The sequence below is a fragment of the Somniosus microcephalus genome, chromosome 5 (genome assembly GCF_052327205.1).
Source record: "Somniosus microcephalus isolate GS21.2 chromosome 5, FLI_Smic_1.0, whole genome shotgun sequence".
Lineage (NCBI taxonomy): Eukaryota > Metazoa > Chordata > Chondrichthyes > Squaliformes > Somniosidae > Somniosus > Somniosus microcephalus.
This window is the reverse complement of record NC_140991.1, coordinates 319,443,631-319,465,671: the sequence shown is the minus strand read 5'-3', so window position 1 is coordinate 319,465,671 and position 22,041 is coordinate 319,443,631. Positions and strand designations below refer to the sequence as shown.

The 22,041-nt window shown below is 47.0% G+C and overlaps 1 protein-coding gene across 1 annotated transcript in view; it reads left to right on the top strand.

The window, feature by feature from the left end:
* Positions 1-22,041, top strand: part of ulk4 (unc-51 like kinase 4) — a 585,662-nt gene that overhangs the window by 233,270 nt on the left and 330,351 nt on the right. Inside the window, exons 20-21 of the mRNA XM_085989398.1 lie at positions 1,817-1,944; positions 11,853-11,986. Of these exons, the coding sequence (XP_085845524.1) occupies positions 1,817-1,944; positions 11,853-11,986 (262 nt within the window). The remainder of the gene's footprint in view (positions 1-1,816; positions 1,945-11,852; positions 11,987-22,041) is intronic.

Sequence of the window (22,041 nt, the reverse complement as noted above, 5' to 3'; positions counted from 1 at the left end):
AGACCTCTATTAGGTCACCCCTCAGCCTTCTCTTTTCAGGAGTAAAGAGACCCAGCCTGTTCATCCTTTCCTGATAGGTATACCCTCGTGTTTCTTATATCACCCTTGTAAATGTTTTTGCACCCTCTCCAGTGCCTCTATATCCATCTTATAATATGGCGACCAGAATTGTGCTGCGTTTCAAACCCCCACATCCAGTTCTTCAGCAAGACCGCCGGCCTCACTTGGGAAACTTTGCCTGTTCCCAGCTCTATCTCATCCCCAACTGGCTTTGAAGCCCTCGTCCAGCTGTTGTATCTAGACTCGACTTTTCTAGTGTCCTTCTTGCTGGTACCTGATGTCTACCTTATGTACCTCCAATTCATTCAGAACTCCTGTCTGCAACCCATTCCACACAATCCGGCTCACTAATCACTCTACCTTTGCTGAGCTCGAATCTATCCTCACCTTTTCCGAGCTTGGCAACCTCCTCCAGCCCTACGTCTCTGTCTGCGCCTTCTGCTCTTCCCAGTTCTGATCCACCGCTCTCCTCTCCCCTCCCTCCACTTCGCTGTCAGTGGCAAAGCCTTCAGCCATCTTGTTCCCTCCACTCTGGCACGCCTTCTCTCAGCCTTTTTTGTTTTGCTATCTCTCTCTTCCCACCTTCAAAAGCATCCTGCAATTATGCGTCCAGCCACCTCTACGAATCCTGCAGCGCCCTGCTATGTCTGCGTGAATTTAATGTCCAATTCTGTTGCGCCTTGAGCCATTGTGCTATGTAAAAGCCTCTATTTCAATGGAAGTTGCTGTAATAAGTTGTTGCATACCTGCCCCGTTGTACATAGTATAAATGGGGCCAACATTTTAGAACTTGAACTGGAGTGGGGTTGCATGAGTGAGTTCTATCTACTGAAGAAACTTTGGGGGAGAAATTCAGTAGGTTGCGCCACCCATTAGCGCCTTAAGAGGGCGCTAAGTGGGTCGCAAGCCAACTGGCGCCTGGGCGCGGCACTGCCCACGCCTCCCGCTAAGATCCGCGGGACGTGAGTGGTGGCGCTAACTGTTAGCGCTGCGGCCGATGACGTCATCGGTGTGCGCAGCGCCCCGCTGACGCCCCGGCCACGATATTTGGCAGCGCCCCCTGATATACCGCCGAACGCTATGTCCGACGGGTTCAGGGAGGCCTACCTGCGGCCAGGGAGGCGCAAATTAAAGGCGAGGTGCGGGGTGGCCATTTTTGTTGTTGGCCGCCTGCCAGCACCTGCCTGCGCTCCCGTTCCTGGTCTCCTAAACCGCCCCCCGCGGAGTGCCGGCTGCGTTCCAAGAGCCCAGCACTTCTCCTCGGTGCCGGGCTCTTTTGCCTGCACTCCCGATCCCCGGGGGCCCAGCTGGGCCCCAGATCGCGCTGCACAAGGCCCCTCCCCTTTAAGAAGAGGAGGAAGGCCTGCAATACCGTAGCGCGACGTGGCGCTGCGGCATGTAGTGCCACGATATTCGCTCGCAGCGCCCCAAGAGGGATGCGGGGCGCCTCCAGTAGCGCCGCGCTTCCCTTTGGGGCGCAGCAACTCAATTTCCGGTGCGGGGGCGCATATGTTTCCGGGGCGCTACTTTTAGCGCCCTGGCGAGGCTAGCGCCCCAAACGGGGCTATACTCAATTTCTCCCCCTTCAAGTTTTCTTCAAAGAATGTTCAAGGCTGCTTCTGAGGTCCACCACTTTAATTGTAAATATATATTTGTTGTAAATAAACAATGTTAAGTTTACGTAGAAAAAAAAGTTTTTGCACATCTTGGGGCTGATCTTGCTTTGTCTCTCTGTTGGGTTGTTCCTTTTCCGCAGGACTTTGTCACAAAAGTTGCCCGTTTATTGGAAAGTCCATCAACGGTAATTCGAGCAAAAGCTTTCCTCGTCTTACTGGAGGTTTTAAGGAATAACAAGGAGATGCTGCTGCTTTGTTGCCAGACAAGGTAAGGGGGAACAATGATCAGAATCTGAATGACAAAATGATGGCGTCAGTCCCACTAAATTCTACCAACTGACAGTTGTGATGAGGCAGAAACTATTCCACATAACGTAAAGTTGTGGCTATTCTGAATACTTTGAATATACTTTAGAATTCTGTTAAGTACCTGTTGAGCTGCATCTGGATTATTTCTATTTAATTTATACAATGTTTTATACGATCCGGTAGCATAGTGGTTATGTTACTAAAGGTAAGCATGCAGGTGCAGCAGGCGGTTAAGAAGGCAAATGTTGGCCCAGAAATTAGGTTCGGGGGCTTGCCGCGCGTGCAAGCCCCCGATGTGCACTCACCCGGCACGCCGACATCTGAAACCTGGGCCTGCTTGGAATTCCTGTCACTGGCCCGGTTCAGCTCCCGGCGCGCTGTGCTTACCTGATCCAGCGGCGTAGTTAGTGCGATGTGCCGGCTGGGATCAGGTGAGCACTGGGCAGCCAATCAGGGGAGGGGAAACTTCATTCATGAGTTTGATAGTAAGAACTGTCAAACTCATGAAAAGTACGGCCGCCCAAAAGACTACTTTAACTTTAAATAAAATTTTTAAAAACATCCCAATAATTAAATAAACTATAAATAACTTTTAAAAACTGTTTTAAACAATTAATCAAATTTTTGAAAAATAAAATTAAAACATTTTAAAAATCGAGTCTAAAACTACACTTACCTTACTGTAAAGTCCTTAAAAACAATAAAGCTGTGGAAAAAATGTTATAATTTTAAGTAATAGACCACTTACCTTAAAGAATGAAGTCCTTACGCCTCCTGCGTGCACGCGTTCGTCCTCTGAACCCCTTGGTTCAGAGGACAGGAAATGCCGGTTTTCCGCGCATGCGCTGTGCATGCTGAAAACCGGCACTTCCATCGGGCCCACGCGTGAGTACCCCGTCCGTACTCACGCGTTGGGTCCGGAATTACTGGGCCGTTATGTTGGCTTTCATAGCGAGAGGGTTTGAGTACAGGAACAAGGATGTCTTGCTGCAGTTGTACAGGGCCTTGGTGAGACCACACCTTGAGTATTGTGTGTAGTTTTGGTCGCCTTATCTGAGGAAGGATGTTCTTGCCATGGAGGGAGTGCATCGAAGATTCACCAGACTGATACCTGGGATGGCAGGAATGACGTATGAGGAGTGATTGGGTCGATTCGGATTATATTCGCTAGAGTTTAGAAGAATGAGGGGGGATCTCATTGAAACTTATAAAATTCTGACACGACTGGACAGACTAGATGCAGGAAGGATGTTCCCGATGGCGGGGAGTCCAGAACCAGGGGTCACAGTCTAAGGATAAGGGGTAAGCCATTTAGGACTGAGATGAGGAGGAATTTCTTCACCTAGAGAGTGGTGAACCTGTGGAATTCTCTACCACAGAAGGCAGTTGAGGCCAATTCATTCAATATATTCAAGAAGGAGTTGGATATATTTCTTAAGACTAAAGGGATCAAGGGATATGGGGAGAAAGCAGGGACAGGGTACTGAGTTTGGATGATCAGCCACGATCTCATTAAATGGCGGAACAGGCTCGAGGGGCCGAATGGCCGACTCCTGCTCCTATCTTCTATGTTTTTACTCGACTAATGATCCGGAGACGAGAGTTCAAATCCCACCACGGCAGCTGGGGAATTTAAATTCAGTTAATTAAATAAATCTGGAATAAAAAAGCTAGTATCAGTAATGGTGACCATGAAACTACCGGATTGTCTTAAAAACCCATCTGGTTCACTAATGTCCTTTAGGGAAGGAAATCTGCCGTCCTTCGATAAGGTTCCACACAAAAGATTATCATGCAAAATTAAGGCTCATGGGATTGGGGGCAAAGTATTAACGTGGATAGAGAACTGGCTGGCGGATAGAAAACAGAGAGTTGGAATAAACGGCTCGTTTTCGGAGTGGCAGGCAGTGACCAGCGGGGTGCCGCAAGGATCTGTCCTGGGACCCCAGCTGTTCACAATATATATAAATGATCTGGATCAGGGAATTGGATGCAATATTTCCAAATTCGCTGACGACACTAAACTAGGAGGAGGGGTGGGCTCTGATGAGGATGTCAGGAGGCTACAGTGCGATTTGGACAGGTTGGGGGAATGGGCGGATACGTGGCAGATGCACTATAATGTGGATAAATGCGAGGTTATCCACTTTGGGGGTAAAAACAGGAGGGTAGATTATTATCTAAATGGCAATAGATTGGGAGATGGGGAAGTGCAGAGGGACCTGGGTGTTCTTGTGCACCAGTCACTGAAGGAGAGCATGCAGGTGCAACAGGCGATTAAGAAGGCAAATGGTATGTTGGCCTTCATATCAAGGGGGTTCGAGTATAGGAATAGGGATACCTTACTACAGCTGTACAAGGTGCTGGTGAGACCGCATCTGGAGTATTGTGTACAGTTTTGGTCGCCCCATCTGCGGAAGGATGTTCTTGCCATGGAAAGAGTGCAACGGCGATTCACCAGGCTGATACCTGGAATGGCGGGAATGACCTACGAGGAGAGATTGAATAGTTTGGGCTTGTACTCACTGGAGTTTAGAAGATTGAGAGGGGATCTCATCGAAACATATAAAATTATGGCAGGCCTGGACAGGCTGAATTCAGAGAGAATGTTTCCAATGGCAGGGGAGCACAGAACCAGGGGCCACAGTCTAAAAATAGCGGGCAAATCATTTAAAACAGAGATGAGGAAGAATTTCTTCACTCAAAGAGTGGTGAGCCTGTGGAATTCCCTGCCACAGAGGGCTGTGAAGGCTAATTCAATAAATATTTTCAAGAGAGAATTGGATATATTTCTGAAGGCTAAGGGGATTAAGGGTTACGGAGAAAAGGCGGGGACGGGGTACTGAACTGGTAAGATCAGCTATGATCTCAGACAAAGATCAGCCATGATCTCATTGAATGGCGGAGCAGGCTCGAAGGGCCGAATGGCCTACTCCTGTTCCTATCTCTATGTTTCTATGTTACCCGGTCTGGCCTATATGTGACTCCAGACCCACAGCAATGTGGTTGGCTCTTAACTGCCCTCTGGAACGGCCCACCACCACCTTCTCGGGGGCAATCAATGCTGGCCTTGCCGGCGACCTCCACATCCCGTGAATGAATAAAAATATACATGAAATTTTATTAAGGATTTCAGATCACACAAGAGATTTTAGATTTTTTTTTAAATTGGGAAAGCAAGGTGGTGTTCGGCCAGAATGAGCAGGAGATCACGAAGAGAACTTGAAGAAAATAATAGATTTGTATCAGTAGAGTAATGGAAATTTAATGGTAGATAGTATGAACAAGCTTTTCTTTTCCTAAAGCTGATGTGTTGGTAAAATGGTCAGCTATGTTCCATTGCTTAGAACTATAAGCGTGGAACTTTTTTAAAGGGTTACATTTGAACTGTCAGAAATTAAGCTGTTAAAAGACTTCGGGGGTGATTTTCATTTTGAGCGTAACTCGGGTGGGTTATGGGAGGGGCGATCACACAGCCTGCCCGATATCACCAGCGGGGACGCCCAATTGGTTTTGGTGATCTGGCCTCATTTAAATAAAATTGGCGAGCTGCCATTTCGGAAGGCGCGCCAATAAGCAGCACACCTGGTCTGGTGGGGCGGAAAATCCGGTGGCGCCTGGCAGGGGCTGGGGGCCATGGAGGGACTGGCAGCGGGCGGGACCATTTTTCTGGGGTCAGGAGGAACACTCGTGCTCATCCTGGCCCAACAAAAATTGATTTTAAAAAACAAAACGCAGCATCATGCTTTCCGAGTGGCCTCCAGGGGTCCCTTTACGGACTGCTGGTTTGACTGATCTGTATTCAGTCACATGCAGCAGGGCTTGCGCAGTGAAGTTGCACACTTGTTCCCTGTAGATAACCCAAAGTGCTTTACAGCAAATCATTTGCTTTTGAAGTGTTGTTGCTGTTGTTATATTATAGGTACATGTTGCAGCCAATTTGTACACAGCAAAAGTCCCACAAACAGCAGATAGATGAATGACCAGTGAATCTGTTTTTGATGCTGTTGGTTGAGGGTTACACATTGGCCAGAATATCGGGAGAACTCCCCTGCTCTTCCCTTTGAATAGCGCCATGTTACTTTTACAGCCATCTCAACAAGCGGACAGGATCTCGCTAGATGCCAAAGGATGGCATCTACAACAGTGCAACTCTCAGTGTAGTGGCGCTCCATAGTTTCCAATATGCAGCCACTGAGCTTTGAGGCTTTTAGCAACGAGTAGACGCGTGTCGAAATAAAACGTTCCAAAACGTAACTTTGTCTTTTAACTGTTTACTGTAGTACATTTCAAACAGAATTTCAAAGTAAAACACGTTTAACATACACGGTCAAAAACTGTATTGCACCACAGCCCTCAAAGCTTCTACCTTTTCTAGCCTCGTGCAGCTTGAACTGTGAAAATGGCTGGATATCATGTGACAAGCTTAAGGACTGTACCATTGTAGCAAGAATAAAGGGGGTCTCTCAGACTATACCATTGGAACAAGAAAAGAGGGGGTTTCTCAATACAATAAGTCAGTCAGGTAAATTAACTATATTATACTAGAATATGCATCAATAATAAACAAATGTACATACATACTGTACCATAATATTTAACCAATATTTTAAAGTATTTTCTTTCTTCTTTACACTTTCTTAAACTTTCATGACTCTTACACTCAGTACTGCACTGAGGTATCCGCCTAGATTATGTGCTCAGGTCCTGGAGTGGGGCTTGAACCCACAACCCTCTGACTCAAGAGGCAAGAGTGCGGCCCACTGAGCCAAGGTGACATTATTGTGATAATGTTTATCCCTCAAGCGTTGGTTCCTCAGGCCCCATTTCTTTCTCCATCTTCACTGAATTAAAATGATACGGGTCTGCCGTCAGTGTCCCGCTCCCTCTGGCGCGCTCCTTTTACTTATTACTTAACTGGCTCCCTTCTGCCCCATCTCCTGCTTCTCGATGTACCCCCTGACTTCCTCTTGTAATGTTGGCCATGTTCACCTTCACCTGGTCCCGAGCCCTGCAGACACAGTCCCTGTACAGCTTCCTCTCGTGATACCAGGCGAACTCACGGAAATAAAAAGCAATGCTCATCTCCAGGCAGATCATTTCAGCAGCTAATTATCTCCTCGGTCACAGCACGCTGAACCAATACAGAATAGACTTCAGAGTAAAGGAATAATTACAGTTCTTTGCAGGAAGAACATCAGAGTTTAAAGGAGATAAAATGGTTCTTCGAAGTGTGGTTACATTTTACAAGGGGGGGCTAATTTCTCTCCCAGATGCTGTGTATAGAATTAGCTAGTTAGGGACATGCAAATGTTCTTTCTAATCGTCTGTTAAAGTGCTGAAATCGTCAGTCTCGCAGTAGGAGTTGCTGTTCATGTTATTGTTTCATTATTCAGATGGAATAGAGAAGCTCGGTGGCCGTGTATGCTTTGTCTGGGGGGAAAAAAAGGAACAATTGGCTAGGGAACAAGTTTCCCTCTGCGCCCAATGCCTGGTGCGAAGGAGAGGAGAGGATGTGTTACAAGGATGAGCAGTCAGCAACAACTGATGAGATAGGGTTTTCAGGTTCAAAAAAGAGCTATTTCACTGGGGATCGAAGTTTGCAAGATATTAAGGGGAACTGATAGGGGTAGATAGAGAGAAACTATTTCCGCTGGTTGGGGAGTCTAGGACTAGGGGACACAGTCTAAAAATTATAGCCAGACCTTTCAGGAGTGAAATTAGGAAACACTTCTACACACAAAGGGTGGTAGAAGTTTGGAACTCTCTTCCACAAACGGCAATTGATGCTGGGTCAATTGTTCATTTTAAATCTGAGATTGATAGATTTTAGTTAACTAAATATTCAGGGATATGGGGCAAAGGTGGAGTTAGGTCACAGATCAGCCATGATCTCATTGAATGGTGGAACAGGCTCGAGGGGCTGAATGGCTTCCTCCTGTTTCTATGTTCCTGTCTTTTAGATCTTTACACTTCATGGCATCGAGAAAGCACACTGCAGGATAATCTTTGACTACTGTGAGCAATGCCACTGGGGATCTATTGTGCATGTATGTTATTACTTTGGGATACCTCGGTGCACAAACTGCACTAGCTGATTCTTCATCCTGTGGTATGCAATCCGCTGCTGTCACCTCGCAGTTCTCTCACTTGAGAGCAAGGTTTGAGAATACTGTTTCAACTGAATGGGGAATTTGGAGAATGCAGAGCACTACCTTGGCTGCATTCCACGTTTATGAATGGAAGTAAGTTGCCACACCACATTTGGCAGCAAAATATTTCAAGTTTTCAAGTTGCAATATCTGTTCCCTTCAGCATGTTGTTTACAATACTCATTTAGACTGAATCCATACAGGCTTTCTGCCTCTGTAAAGAGAATGCAGCAGCTTCTCGGCGGTTGTTAGCCAGTTTGTAGTGTCACTGCTCGAGTCAGTAGCAATAATATTGCTCGTGGTGATCACAGCCTCTTGGATTTGGTTTGCATGCTGAAGGAAAACGGTAGAAGCTATTGTTAAAGGTAACAGAGGCCATCTTTGAGAAGTAATTGGACTTGGAGGCTAGTGTAGCACCCCTGGATGGTCGTTTAATGGACAGCATCCTTGTGGATGGACGGTGCTACCTAAGAATGAGTGGCGGCCTCCTCGGACACCAAAAGCAGGGTGAGGCACTGACTTCTTGGACAGGCAAGTTCTCAATCGTACTGTAATCCTTTGGACACTAAGCAATGGTGGCATAGTCTTCCTGAGGCTTGTAGTAACGACTGATGGTGGTGGAGACCTTGTGGACGCTATTGCCAACGCCCCCAGATCATCCTGAGAGATAAGCTTGTGAATGATTGTTTCATGTATTTTGTTTTGCAAAAGTGACCTTGAGGATAGTAACAGCAAATAAAAACAGAAAATGCTGGAAATACTCAACAGGTCAGGCAGCATCTGTGGAGAGAGAAACAGAGTTAACGTTTCAGGTCAATGACCCTTCGTCAGAACTGGAAAAAGCTGGTGATGGAACTGGTTTTTAAGCAAGTGTAGGGGCTGGGAAAGGGGGAGGGGAGGAAAGAACAAAAGGGAAGGTCTGTGATAGGATGGAAGGCAGGAGAGATTAAGAGACATTAAGAGATGGTGCGAGGCAAAAGGAGATGGTAATGGGACAAGTTAAGAAACAAAAGATGGCTCTAGATGAAGTCTAAATGGCACTGGCAGAAGGAGAGACAGCTGCCATGTGGGAGAGAGAAAAAATATGTAATAAATAAAATAAATGGAAAAAAAAGGATGGGGCCGAGGTTATTGTCTGAAATTGTTGAACTCGATGTTGAGTCCAGAGGGCTGTAAAGTGCCTAATCGAAAGATGAGGTGCTGTTCCTCGAGCTTACGTTGAGCTTCATTGGAACAGTGTAAGAGGCCGAGGACAGAGAGGTCAGAGTGGGAGTGGGGCGGAGAATTAAAGATAGTAACAGCATACTGGTTGACATTGGCAACTGCCAGCATTCTCAGAAGAAATTGGATTGAGTGTAATGTTCTGACTTGTAACCTCGTAACAGTCTTTTAATTTCACCTGTTTTTGATTTATCTGAACAAGTGGAATTTTATAAAAATCCTAAAATGGGGAAAAAACATTAACTGTATTATTTAAAAACTATTTTGCATATTTGTGGAGAAGGATAATCTCATTGCTCTTGTCAATACAAATCAAAAGACAGCAAGATCAGATTGAATGGATTCTGATTATGGATTATCGACTGTCAGTATGCATTTAAAGTATGCTTTGATTAGCATTACTTTGTTAGGGGTATTAAAATTCAGTTTAATAAGCCCTCTGTTGAAATGCATTAAAGTAACATCAGCCAGTCACACTACAAGGACTGGTATTCTGGTGTATAGTCTTCGTATGTAATCTTCTTTCAGGATTTTATTTTTCAATGTGATCCATGTAGCATAAATCTCAAAGCTGTTTCTTAAGATTTGAAGGGCTAAATAATGTTACTGGGGAACTGCTTCCTCCTATTTTTTTCTCCTGCTCCCTGCCACATATCCGCGCCATCACTAAGACTGCCAATTTCCACCTCCGTAACATCGCCCGACTCCACCCCCGCCTCAGCTCATCCGCTGCTGAAACCCTCATCCATGCCTTTGTTACCTCTAGACTTGACTAGTCCAACGCACTCCTGGCCGGCCTCCCACGTTCTACCCTCTATAAACTTGAGGTCATCCAAAACTCTGCTGCCCGTGTCCTAACTCGCACCAAGTCCCGTTCACCCATCACCCCCTGTGCTCGCTGACCTGCATTGGCTCCCGGTTAAGCAACGCCTCGATTTAAAAATTCTCATCCTTGGTTTTCAAATCCCTCCGTGGCCTCGTCCCTTCCTATCTCTGTAATCTTTTCCAGCCCTACATTCCCTGAGATCTCTGCGCTCCACCAATTTTGGCCTTTGGACCATCCCCGATTATAATCGCTCCACCATTGGTGGCCGTGCCTTCTGTTGCCTGGGCCCTAAGCTCTGGAATTCCCTCCCTAAACCTCTCCGCCTATCCACCTCTCTTTCCTCCTTTAAGACACTCCTTAAAACCTACCTCTTTGACCAAGCTTTTAGTCATTTGTCCTAATATCTCTGAGTGTGGCTCGGTTTGTCTGATGACGCTCCTGTGCAGCGCCTTGGGACGTTTTACTACGTTAAAGATGCTATATAAATACAAGTTGTTGTTAGTTTTTCTTTAAAAAAAAACCCTAGAAAAACGACTGATCGTAATTCAGCTGCACTGTAATATTTTCCAGTGATATCTCATCTTGTCATATCCTGTCATACCTCATCTTGTCTTACATCCTGCCTGTCTCCGCAACAACCAGATACTCTTCCTGAGGCCACTGCAACCTGCCACTATTATTCCTTATAAATATAATTCTTATCAAAACTTGTCAGCAACTTCTGCATATACAGTAGTAGCTAATAATTTTTGTGGTAACTGTCCCTCAACTGCAAATTGACTTTCCTACCTAACATTTTAAAGCTCATGGAAAACAAACACCTGAGTTAAAATGCTAATCCTCCTTGCACGTTCCTGCGTCAGATGATGATGTGCGTTGGAAAAATACTAAATCCGTTATTGATCATTTTAACACAAAACACTGTGGATGCTGGAAATCTGAATTGATCATTTTATCATGTTTTCGCATTTCAACAGCCACTTACCAATGTGAACAACGTGAGTTGAGACTGAACATTGCTGTGCAGTGAATAAGTTCACTGGACGTTCTAATGATGAAGTTGCCCAGCCTGCTCCAGTATTGCTTTGTCAAGATTAAGAACCCCCACAATTGACAGCAATAAAGAAAAGGATGCCGGAAGACACTTTTAAACACGCGAGCTAAAAATCAGCTCGATGTAAATGCTGGTAAATAAATATCACCGTGATGGAATGCAATTCTAAATCGGAATGTGGCAGATCATACTGGGGACAGGAACAGAAAATAAGCATCTGTTACATTTCTACAGCTTTAGGCCATATTACAGAATCATTTCTTCAAGTAATTCTGTGTATTGATTTATAATTGTAATTTGAATTTTGATGTCATTGGTTTAAAATCACATCGACTAATACGTTAATATATTTTTTTGTGCAGGCTGTATATCTGCACTCCAAGTAACAATGTGTGATGGCATTCATGGTGAATGAGTAATGATTGTATGTCATTCTGTTCTGTGCAGTTGATTGCCGGGAAACTGTTTAGCATGCATGTTGTAAACCAGTAATTATATTTATGGGTTTGATGACGACAAGAGAGGATTGGGGATCGCCATGAGAAACCCTCTTCAAAGATAATATTTCAAGGCTTGCCATTGACACTAATCAACTTTTGTTTTGTTAAATGCAGGTTAGTGATGTATATTGACAGAGATAGCAGAAAAGCCACTCAAGGGAAGGAACCGCAAAACAGCAACGAATACCTGTCCAAATGTCTGGATCTGCTAATCTATCATATTGTTCAGGAGCTGCCAGGAATTATAGGTAAATTGAACAAATAATATAGGAAATGTGGGAACGGTAGTTTAGTTACCATAGTCTCGTCTTGCCTTATGTGCAGTTTGTGCAAAGTTGCTGTTCTAGAGGAATGGCTGCCTCCAATAAAAAGAACGATTTGCATTTCTATAATGTCTTTCACGACCATTGGACAACCCACAGCGCTTTACAGCCAATGAAGTGTAGTCACTGTTGTAATGCGCACAGCAAGCTCCCACAAACAGCAATGTGATAGTGGGCCAAAAATTAGGATCGGGAGCTTCCCGCGGGTGCAAGCCCCCGATCTGCACTCACCCTGCGTGCCGACATCTGAAGCCCGGGCCTGCTTGCATTTCCTGTCACAGGCCCGGTTCAGATGTCAGCGCGCTGTACTTACCTGACCCAGCGGCGTAGTTAGTGCGATGTGCCGGCTGGGATCAGGTGAGCACTGTGCAGCCAATCAGGGGAGGAGAAACTTCATTCATGAGTTTGAGAGTAAGAACTGTCAAACTCATGAAAACTACGGGGGCCTAAAACACTATTTAAACTTTAAATAAAAATTTTAAAAACATCCCAATCATTAAATTAAGTATAAATAAGTTTAAAAAAATAATTTAAACAATTTTTTTTTGAAAAAAATAAATTTTAATAAAAAGGGTCTAAAACTAAACTTACCTTATTGTAGATTCTTTAAAATAATAAACCTGTGGGGAAAAAAAATTCTAAATTACACTAAAACACCACTTACCTGTAAAAATAAATACTCACGTGTGCTTTTTACAAGCGTAAAGACCGGAGGCCTTTACACATATGCAAATCCCCCAAAACAGAGGAAATCCAAGACGCACGCGCTGCCCCCTACAGCGCACGCGCTAGCCTCTTCACCTCTTGGGTTGGAGGAGAGGAAATGCCGGTTTTCAGCGCATGCGCTGTGCATGCTGAAAACCGGCATTTCCTCCGGCCAGACGCGTGAGTACCCCTTCCGTACTCACGCGTTTGGGGAGGAATTTCTGCCCCAATGACCAGATAATCTGTTTTAGCGATGTTGATTGAGGGATAAATATTGGCCCCAGGACACCGGGGAGAACTCCCCTGCCCTTCTTCAAAATAGTGCCACGGGATCTTTTACATCCACCTGAGAAGAGCAGACGGGAGCCTCAATTTAGCGTCTCACCTGAAAGACGGCACCTCTGACAGTGCAGCGCTCCCTCAGTACTGCACTGTGGTGTCTGCCTAGATTTTTGTGCTCAAATCTCTGGAGTGGGACTTGAACTTACGACCTTCTGACTCAGAGGCGAGTGTGCTGCCTACTGAGCCACAGCTGACACTGATATATGAAATGTGGGAACAGTAGTTTCGTTACCATAGTCTCGCCTTGCCTTATATACAGTTTGTACAGAGTTGCTGTTCTAGCGGAGTGGCTGCCTCCAATGGCACGAGTGTCACGTTATTTACAATTTAACTGTTAACTCTGTTGACACTTTGCATCAGCTGAAACCCTGTAGTTTGAAGGAGATGCAAGTCTGTTAATAGCTTGAATCAGACCCGATTAAAACCTTTTGAGGTTCTGGAACAAAAAGTACTGGAGGTCTAAATTTGGTTACAGTTCACCCGATAGTGTGGTGTCCGCAATCACTTCACCTGATAGCGTGGTGTCCGCAATCACTTCACCTGATAGTGTGGTGTCCGCAATCACTTCACCTGATAGTGTGGTGTCCGCAATCACTTCACCTGATAGTGTGGTGTCCGCAATCACTTCACCTGATAGTGTGGTGTCCGCAATCACTTCACCTGATAGTGTGGTGTCCGCAATCACTTCACCTGATAGTGTGGTGTCCGCAATCACTTCACCCGATAGTGTGGTGTCCGCAATCACTTCACCCGATAGAGTGGTGTCCGCAATCACTTCACCTGATAGTGTGGTGTCCGCAATCACTTCACCTGATAGTGTGGTGTCCGCAATCACTTCACCTGATAGTGTGGTGTCCGCAATCACTTCACCTGATAGTGTGGTGTCCGCAATCACTTCACCCGATAGTGTGGTGTCCGCAATCACTTCACCTGATAGTGTGGTGTCCGCAATCACTTCACCCGATAGTGTGGTGTCCGCAATCACTTCACCTGATAGTGTGGTGTCCGCAATCACTTCACCCGATAGAGTGGTGTCCGCAATCACTTCACCTGATAGTGTGGTGTCCGCAATCACTTCACCCGATAGTGTGGTGTCCGCAATCACTTCACCTGATAGTGTGGTGTCCGCAATCACTTCACCTGATAGTGTGGTGTCCGCAATCACTTCACCCGATAGTGTGGTGTCCGCAATCACTTCACCAGATAGTGTGGTGTCCGCAATCACTTCACCTGATAGTGTGGTGTCCGCAATCACTTCACCTGATAGTGTGGTGTCCGCAATCACTTCACCCGATAGTGTGGTGTCCGCAATCACTTCACCCGATAGTGTGGTGTCCGCAATCACTTCACCCGATAGTGTGGTGTCCGCAATCACTTCACCCGATAGTGTGGTGTCCGCAATCACTTCACCCGGTAGTGTGGTGTCCGCAATCACTTCACCTGATAGTGTGGTGTCCGCAATCACTTCACCCGATAGTGTGGTGTCCGCAATCACTTCACCTGATAGTGTGGTGTCCGCAATCACTTCACCTGATAGTGTGGTGTCCGCAATCACTTCACCTGATAGTGTGGTGTCCGCAATCACTTCACCTGATAGTGTGGTGTCCGCAATCACTTTGTATATTACAACAACAACTTGCATTTATACAGCGCCTTTAACGTAGTAAAACATCCCAAGGTGCTTCACAGGAGTATTATAAAGCAAAATTTGACACCGAGCCACATAAGGAGATATTAGGGCAGGTGAGGTCAAAGAGGTAGGTTTTAAGGAGCGTCTTAAAGGAGGAAAGAGAGGTGGAGAGGCAGAGAGGGTTAGGGGGGGAATTCCAGAGCTTAGGGCCTAGGCAGCTGAAGGCACGGCCGCCAATGGTGGAGCGATTATAATCAGGGATCCTCAAGAGGCCAGAATTAGAGCAGAGCAGATATCTCGGAGGGGGTTGTGGGGCTGGAGGAGGTTACAGAGCTAGGGAGGGGCAAGGCCATGGAGGGATTTGAAAACAAAGATGAGAATTTTAAAATCTTTACTTGGGTGTGATTGGAAGTGCAATGGCTTGAGCTGCCGAGTAAAGTGTTTTCTCAATGTAAGGATGTGAAAGTGATTGCATACTACTCTGGAACTCTCTTGTGCATCTCCTGAAGAATGGCCATAGTGCCGCATTGGCAGAGCTTGGGACTTTCTTCGTGAACTGACTGCTGTCACTGGGGGACCAAAGGCTAGAAAGACTCTTTCCAATATCAATGGGCCAGCTGTGTCAGGTCTATGAAATACTTGCCTGAATGTGGATGCAGTGGCGTGTTCCTCCCGGCTCCACTGAAGACCATTGCCGGCCCCTGCTCAGCTCCCTCCCCATTGCTTCCACCATCTCCCCCATCGCCCTGCTGATCCCCACCCCTCTCCCGCTGATCGCTTCTCTCCTCTCCCAGGACCTACCTAGTGGCTGCTGCCAGCACGCAGTAACTTGAAATTGAAATCCCTTTCGCCGGCGAGCTGCCCAGCAACTCGTCGGTCTCGTGCGTATGAGGCGCAGAAATGGGCGTGCCTTGGGCCTGCCGATCCGGTGCAGGGATTGTACCCTACACCCAGCTCGTCAAGCCAGCGTGAACCAATTTCAAGGCCGACATCTGTAATGAAATCATTGTTCAATTTGTAACATGGTACTTACAGAGAATGAATACATTGGTAGGTTCGAGTAATCAGGATGTTGTGAACACATTGGGAACACTGCGCTGTTGGGAGTTGGTATAATTTGATGGTCTGTAGGGATTGACTGAGTTGGGGGTATCACTGTACTAACACACGCAGTGATGGGCTTTGTAGGGTTGGGTATTGTCCTTCTAGAGATTTGTTAGTTTCTAGTTTCACTTTGAATCTCTGAGGGCTGGTCTGGGTTTGTTTTGGAGCTGCCTGCTTCAGGTGGGCTTCCACTGCAATGAGATGTGTAGGACTTTACACAGTACAGAAGTTTTCATGGGCCTGTAATAGTTCCAGAAGGCTTCACTTTTTCATCGCATTTTTTGAGGGTTTAGTGCGAGCCGTCTCTGTTTAACTCTTAAATACCACACTATTTCACCTGTACTGTACTGTACATGTTTGAATATGTCATTTACATAACAACTCTGTTTTAAAAAAAAAAAAAAAAATGTAATTTATCTTGGATGATCTTAACAGCACACATATAGAAACATAGAAACATAGAAGATAGGAGCAGGAGTAGGCCATTCGGCCCCTCGAGCCTGCTCCGCCATTCAATGCGATCATGGCTGATCATCCAAATTCAGTACCCTGTCCCTGCTTTCTCCCCATACCCCTTGATCCCTTTAGCCTTAAGAAATATATCCAACTCCTTCTTGAATATATTTAATGTATTGGCCTCTACTGCCTTCTGTGGTAGAGAATTCCACAGGTTCACCACTCTCTGGGTGAAGAAATTCCTCCTCATTTCTGTCCTAAATGGCTTACCCCTTATCCTTAGACTGTGACCCCTGGTTCTGGACTCCCCGACCATCAGGAACATCCTTCCTGCATCTAGTCTGTCCAGTCCTGTCAGAATTTTATAAGTTTCAATGAGATCCCCTCTCATTCTTCTAAACTCCAGCGAGTACAAGCCCAATCGACCCAATCTCTCCTCATACGTCATTCCTGCCATCCCAGGTATCAGTCTGGTGAATCTTCGCTGCACTCCCTCCGTGGCAAGAACATCCTTCCTCAGATAAGGCGACCAAAACTGCACACAATACTCAAGGTGTAGTCTCACCAAGGCCCTGTATAACTGCACCAAGACATCCTTGTTCCTGTACTCGAACCCTCTCACTACGAAGGCCAACATGCCATTTGCCTTCTTAACCGCCTGCTGCACCTGCATGCTTACCTTCAGCGACTGGTGCACAAGGACACCCAGGTCTCGTTGCACTTCCCCTTCTCCCAATCTATTGCCATTCAGATAATAACCTGCCTTTCTGTTTTTGCCTCCAAAGTGGATAACCTCGCATTTATCCACATTCTACTGCATCTGCCATGCTTTTGCCCAATCACCCAACCTGTCCAAATCATCCTGGAGTTTCTCGGCATCCTCCTCATAGCACACACGCCCACCCAGCTTTGTGTCGTCTGCAAATTTGGAGATATTACATCTAGTTCCCTTGTCTAGATCATTAATATATATTGTGAATAGCTGGGGCCCAAGGAGCGATCCCTGTGATACCCCACTAGTCACTGCCTGCCACTCGGAAAAAGACCCGTTTATTCCAACTCTTTGCTTTCTGTCTGCCAACCAGTTCTCTATCCAAGTCAATACCTTGCCCCCAATCCCATGTGCCTTAACTTTACACGCTAATCTCTTATGCGGGACCTTATCGAAAGCCTTCTGAAAGTCCAAATACACCACATCCAGTGGTTCTCCCTTATCTATTTTACCAGTTACATCCTCAAAAAATTCCAGTAGATTAGTCAAGCACGATTTACCTTTTGTAAATCCATGTTGACTTTGTCCGATCCTGTCACTGTTTTCCAAGTGCTGTGCTATTACATCTTTTATAATGGACTCTAGCATTTTCCCCACTACCGATGTCAGGCTTACCGGTCTGTAATTCCCCGTTTTCTCTCTACCACCTTTTTTGAATAGTGGGGTAACATTAGCTACCCTCCAATCCTTGGGTATTGTTCCAGATTCCATCGAATGCTAGAAGATGATCAGCAAAGCATCAATTATTTCCAGGGCCACTTCCTTAAGTACCCTAGGATGTAGATTATCAGGCCCTGGGGATTTATCGGCCTTCAATCCCATCAATTTCCCTAACACCATTTCCCTACAAATACTGATTTCTTTCAGTTCCTCCCTTTCATCAGACCCTATGTTCCCCGACATCTCTGGGAGGTTATTTGTGTCCTCCTTTGTGAAGACAGAACCAAAATATGTATTTAATTGGTCTGCCATTTCTTTGTTCCCCATTATAAATTCCCCTGATTCTGACTGCAAGCGACCTACGCTTGACTTCACCAATCTTTTTCTCTTCACATATCTATAAAAGCTTTTACAGTCAGTTTTTATGTTCCCTGAAAGCTTACTCTCATATTCTATTTTCCCTTTCTTAATTAATCCCTTTGTCCTCCTTTGTTGAATCCTAAACTGCTCCCAATCCTCAGGTTTACTGCTTTTTCTGGCCAATTTATATGTCCTCTCCTTGGATCTTATGCTATCCCTAATTTCCCTTGTTAGCCACGGTTGAGTCACCTTTTTGTTTTATTTTTATGCCAAACTGGGATGAACAAATTCTGTAGTTCATCCATTGAATGTTTGCCATTGCCTATCCACCGTCAGCCCTTTGAGTGACATTCCCCAATCAATCCTACCCAACTCACGCCTCAGACCATTGTAGTTTCCTTTATTTAAATTTAGGACCCTAGTCTCTGAGTCAACTACTTCATTCTTCATCTTAATGAAGAATTCGATCATATTATGATCGCTCTGACCCAAGGGGCCTCGTACAACAAGATTGCTAATTAATCCTTTCTTGTTACATAATACCCAGTCTAAGATGGCCTGATCTCTGGTTGGTTCCTCGACATATTGGTCCAGGAAACCATCCCTTAAACACTCCAGGAATTCTTCCTCCACAGTATTGTTACTAATTTGGTTAGCCCAATCTATATGTAGATTAAAGTCACCCATGATGACTGCTGTGCCCTTATTGCACGCTTCTCTAATTTCCCTTTTAATGCCATCCCCAACCTCTGCATTACTGTTTGGAGGTCTATATACCACTCCCACTAATGTTTTCTGCCCCTTGGTATTTCTCAGTTCTACCCATACAGATTCCACATCATCAGAGCTAATATCCTTCCTTACAATTGTGTTAATCCCTTCTTTAACCAGCAATGCTATCCCACCTCCCTTTCCTTTTTGCCTATCTTTCCTGAATATTGAATACCCCTGGATGTTGAGTTCCCAGCCTTGGCCACCCTGGAGCCATGTTTCCGTAATCCCAATCAAATCGTATTCGTTTACCTCTATTTGCGCAGCTAATTCATCCACCTTATTACGAATGCTTCTTGCATTAAGACACAAAGGCCTAGAAATTCAGTTGTTAGCGCCAGCCGCTAGCGCCTTAGGAGGAGGAGAAGTGGGGCGCGAAGCGATCTGCGCCTCTCGCGAACTTCAGTCAAGATTTAGCAGCTGCGCAAAACCGCAGCGCCCGCTCAGCTGCGCGCACAGATCCTGACGTCATTTGATGGTGCAACGCCCTTGGTGCACCCCGAACCAGAACTTCAGCGGCGCCCCCCCTCCTGTGCACCTGGCACCCCCAGCGACTGGTTGAGTGGAACGGTTCCCAGTCGCTGTGGGCGCTATTTAAAGGGGACTCTTCCTGCATTCTTTGTGGCAGCCATTTTGTTCCACTCCTTCTGTGTGAGAGAGAGAGATTCGGAGAGAGACAAAGGGAGAGAGCTTTCTGCTTTGACTCCGCGCTCGCACAGGTACTTCTGGCTTCAGGCCAGAGCTTTGCACTTGGATTTAACTTTCAGTGTCATAGCCTTGAGTCGCCACATATAATGGGGGCTGCAATGGGTGGAAACGTTGGGTTTCTGCATTGCATTCAAGGGGCTCAGAGACGCCGAGAGAGAGTGCCAGTCATGGCCAGACGGAGACGGGCCAACAGGCGTCGGCACAGGAGGCCTTACCCACCCAGGGTCTACCGCCAGCAGTTCTCATAGCTCAACATGTCTGAGGAGCAGTGTGTTCGGAGGCTGCGATTCAGAAGGGAGGTGGTCACTGAGATCTGCCACCTGCTTCAGAGGGATCTGCAGCCACAGCTGAGGAGCAGGACGTCTCTGTCGGTGGCAGTGAAGGTGACAGTGGCTCTCAACTTCTATGCCACCGGCTCCTTCCAATCCGCTACTGGGGACATTGCCAATATCTCCCAGTTCGCGGTACATTGCTGCATCCGCCAGGTGACGAATGCCCTCTTCAGAAGGAGACGTTAGTACATCTCCTTCCCCATGACCCCGGACAAGCAGCATGAGCGTGCAATGGGATTTGCAAGAATAGCAGGCTTCCCCATGGTCCAGGGCGCCATTGACTGCACGCATGTGGCTTTGCGGGCACCTCTACAGAATGCCGAGGATTACCGCAACCGGAAGGGCTACCATTCGCTCAACGTCCAGTTGGTGTGTGACCACAGGCAGCTCATACTAGCTGTCAATGCCCGTTTTCCAGGCAGCAGCCACGACACCTTCATCCTGCGCCAGACTTCTGTGGCAGACATTTTCGAAGCCCCGGCTCACCCATGAGGCTGGCTTGTCGGGGCAAGGGCTATCCTTTGTGCACCTGGCTGATGACCCCGCTCCGTGCGCCCAGCACTCTTGCTGAAGAACGATACAATGACAGCCATCAAGCGACCAGGAACATCATTGAGCACACAATCGGCGTGCTCAAGCAACGGTTCCGCTGTCTGGACCATTCCGGAGGAGCCCTACAGTACTCGCCTGAGCGAGTCTCCCATTTCGTTGTAGTGTGCTGCATGCTGCACAACCTGGCTATCCTCAGGACTCGGCCACTGCCAGCAGACATTAGAGGACCACCAGAGGAGGAGGAGCACCAAGACGGGAGGGAGGCACAAAGTGCAAGGGCCGTCCGTCGGCGGATTATTGCAACTCGATTCTAGGCCCCCTCTCAGGGAATGGCTTGTGCCATTGAAAGAACATGAATGGAGCCACTCCGCAAACCCTCAGCCGGTCAAGGCAACAAATAGTTCAAAGTGCAAACATGGACAATCTGAATAAAGACAATTTTTTATTTTACAAACTCTGTGCCCTTCCCACATGAGAAACAAATACAGAAAACCCTCCCAAAAAACAGTCAGACACATAACTGGCTCTCTCAACCTGGAGAAAATGAAAAAAACAGTTAAGCAAAAATGACCATGATCCTCGGCCTTCATATAAAAAACAAACGCAACATTCTCGGCCTTCATATAAAAAACAAACACAACATTCTCGGCCTTCATATAAAAACAAACACAACATTCTCAGCCTTCATATAAAAAAAACATTTTGCCACACCTTCTACTTTTTTGCCTGCGAGGGTGATCCGCCTCGCTTGCGCGATTTGCACCTTCCCGCCCTGTAGCTCCTCCTCAATGGGACCCCAGTGGCTGCAGCAAGGCTGGGGGAAGGCTGCTGAGGGTCAGATGGTGAGTCGGCAGATGCCCTTGGGGGACGGCCTGGACCAGCTCTGGGCCTGGAGGGCCCGGCTGCTGACTGCTCCAACTCTGCTTGGGCGGCTGCAGTCTGTCCTACGGGTGGTGGCAGCTGCAGTGGAGGAGTGACAGTGTTGGCTGCAGGAATGCACAGGCACTCCCTGGTCGGCTGATACACTGGCACTCGCACGGGCCAGCACTGAAGCATGCACAGCAATCTGCTGAAGCACAGACTGCTGGGCTGCTGCGGAACGGCGAGGGCCCCGGCGATTCCTGGCCAATCCAGCGAGGGTGGCAGCAGTTAGTGCCCGTGTGGCCCTGATCTGTGTCTGCATCAGACCAGCCACTGATTGCATGGCACGACTAAGCACTTGGCTGGAAGTCGCCTGTGTTGCCCCGAAGTCCTGCAGACTCCTGGCCTGTGCTGCCCCGAATTCCTGAACACTCCTTGCCAGTAACTCTATGGAGTCAGGCATCCTTGCCACTGCAGCCATGAGCTCAATGTGCCTGCGCTCAGCCTGGACGCCCATTTCACCAAGGAGCCGCACCTCCTCTGCGCTCACCGTAGCAGGACTGGAGGCCGCACTCACTCTCCGGGGAGAAGGCCGCCGAGCTTCCCCACCCCTCCCATGTTGCTGCAGCCCGCTGGGCCCCGGAGCTTCACCGTCATCAGACCCTTCCCCCCCCTGCTCCCCTCCAGGGAAGACGTGTCCCCATCATGGCCATGGGCTGCCTCGGCT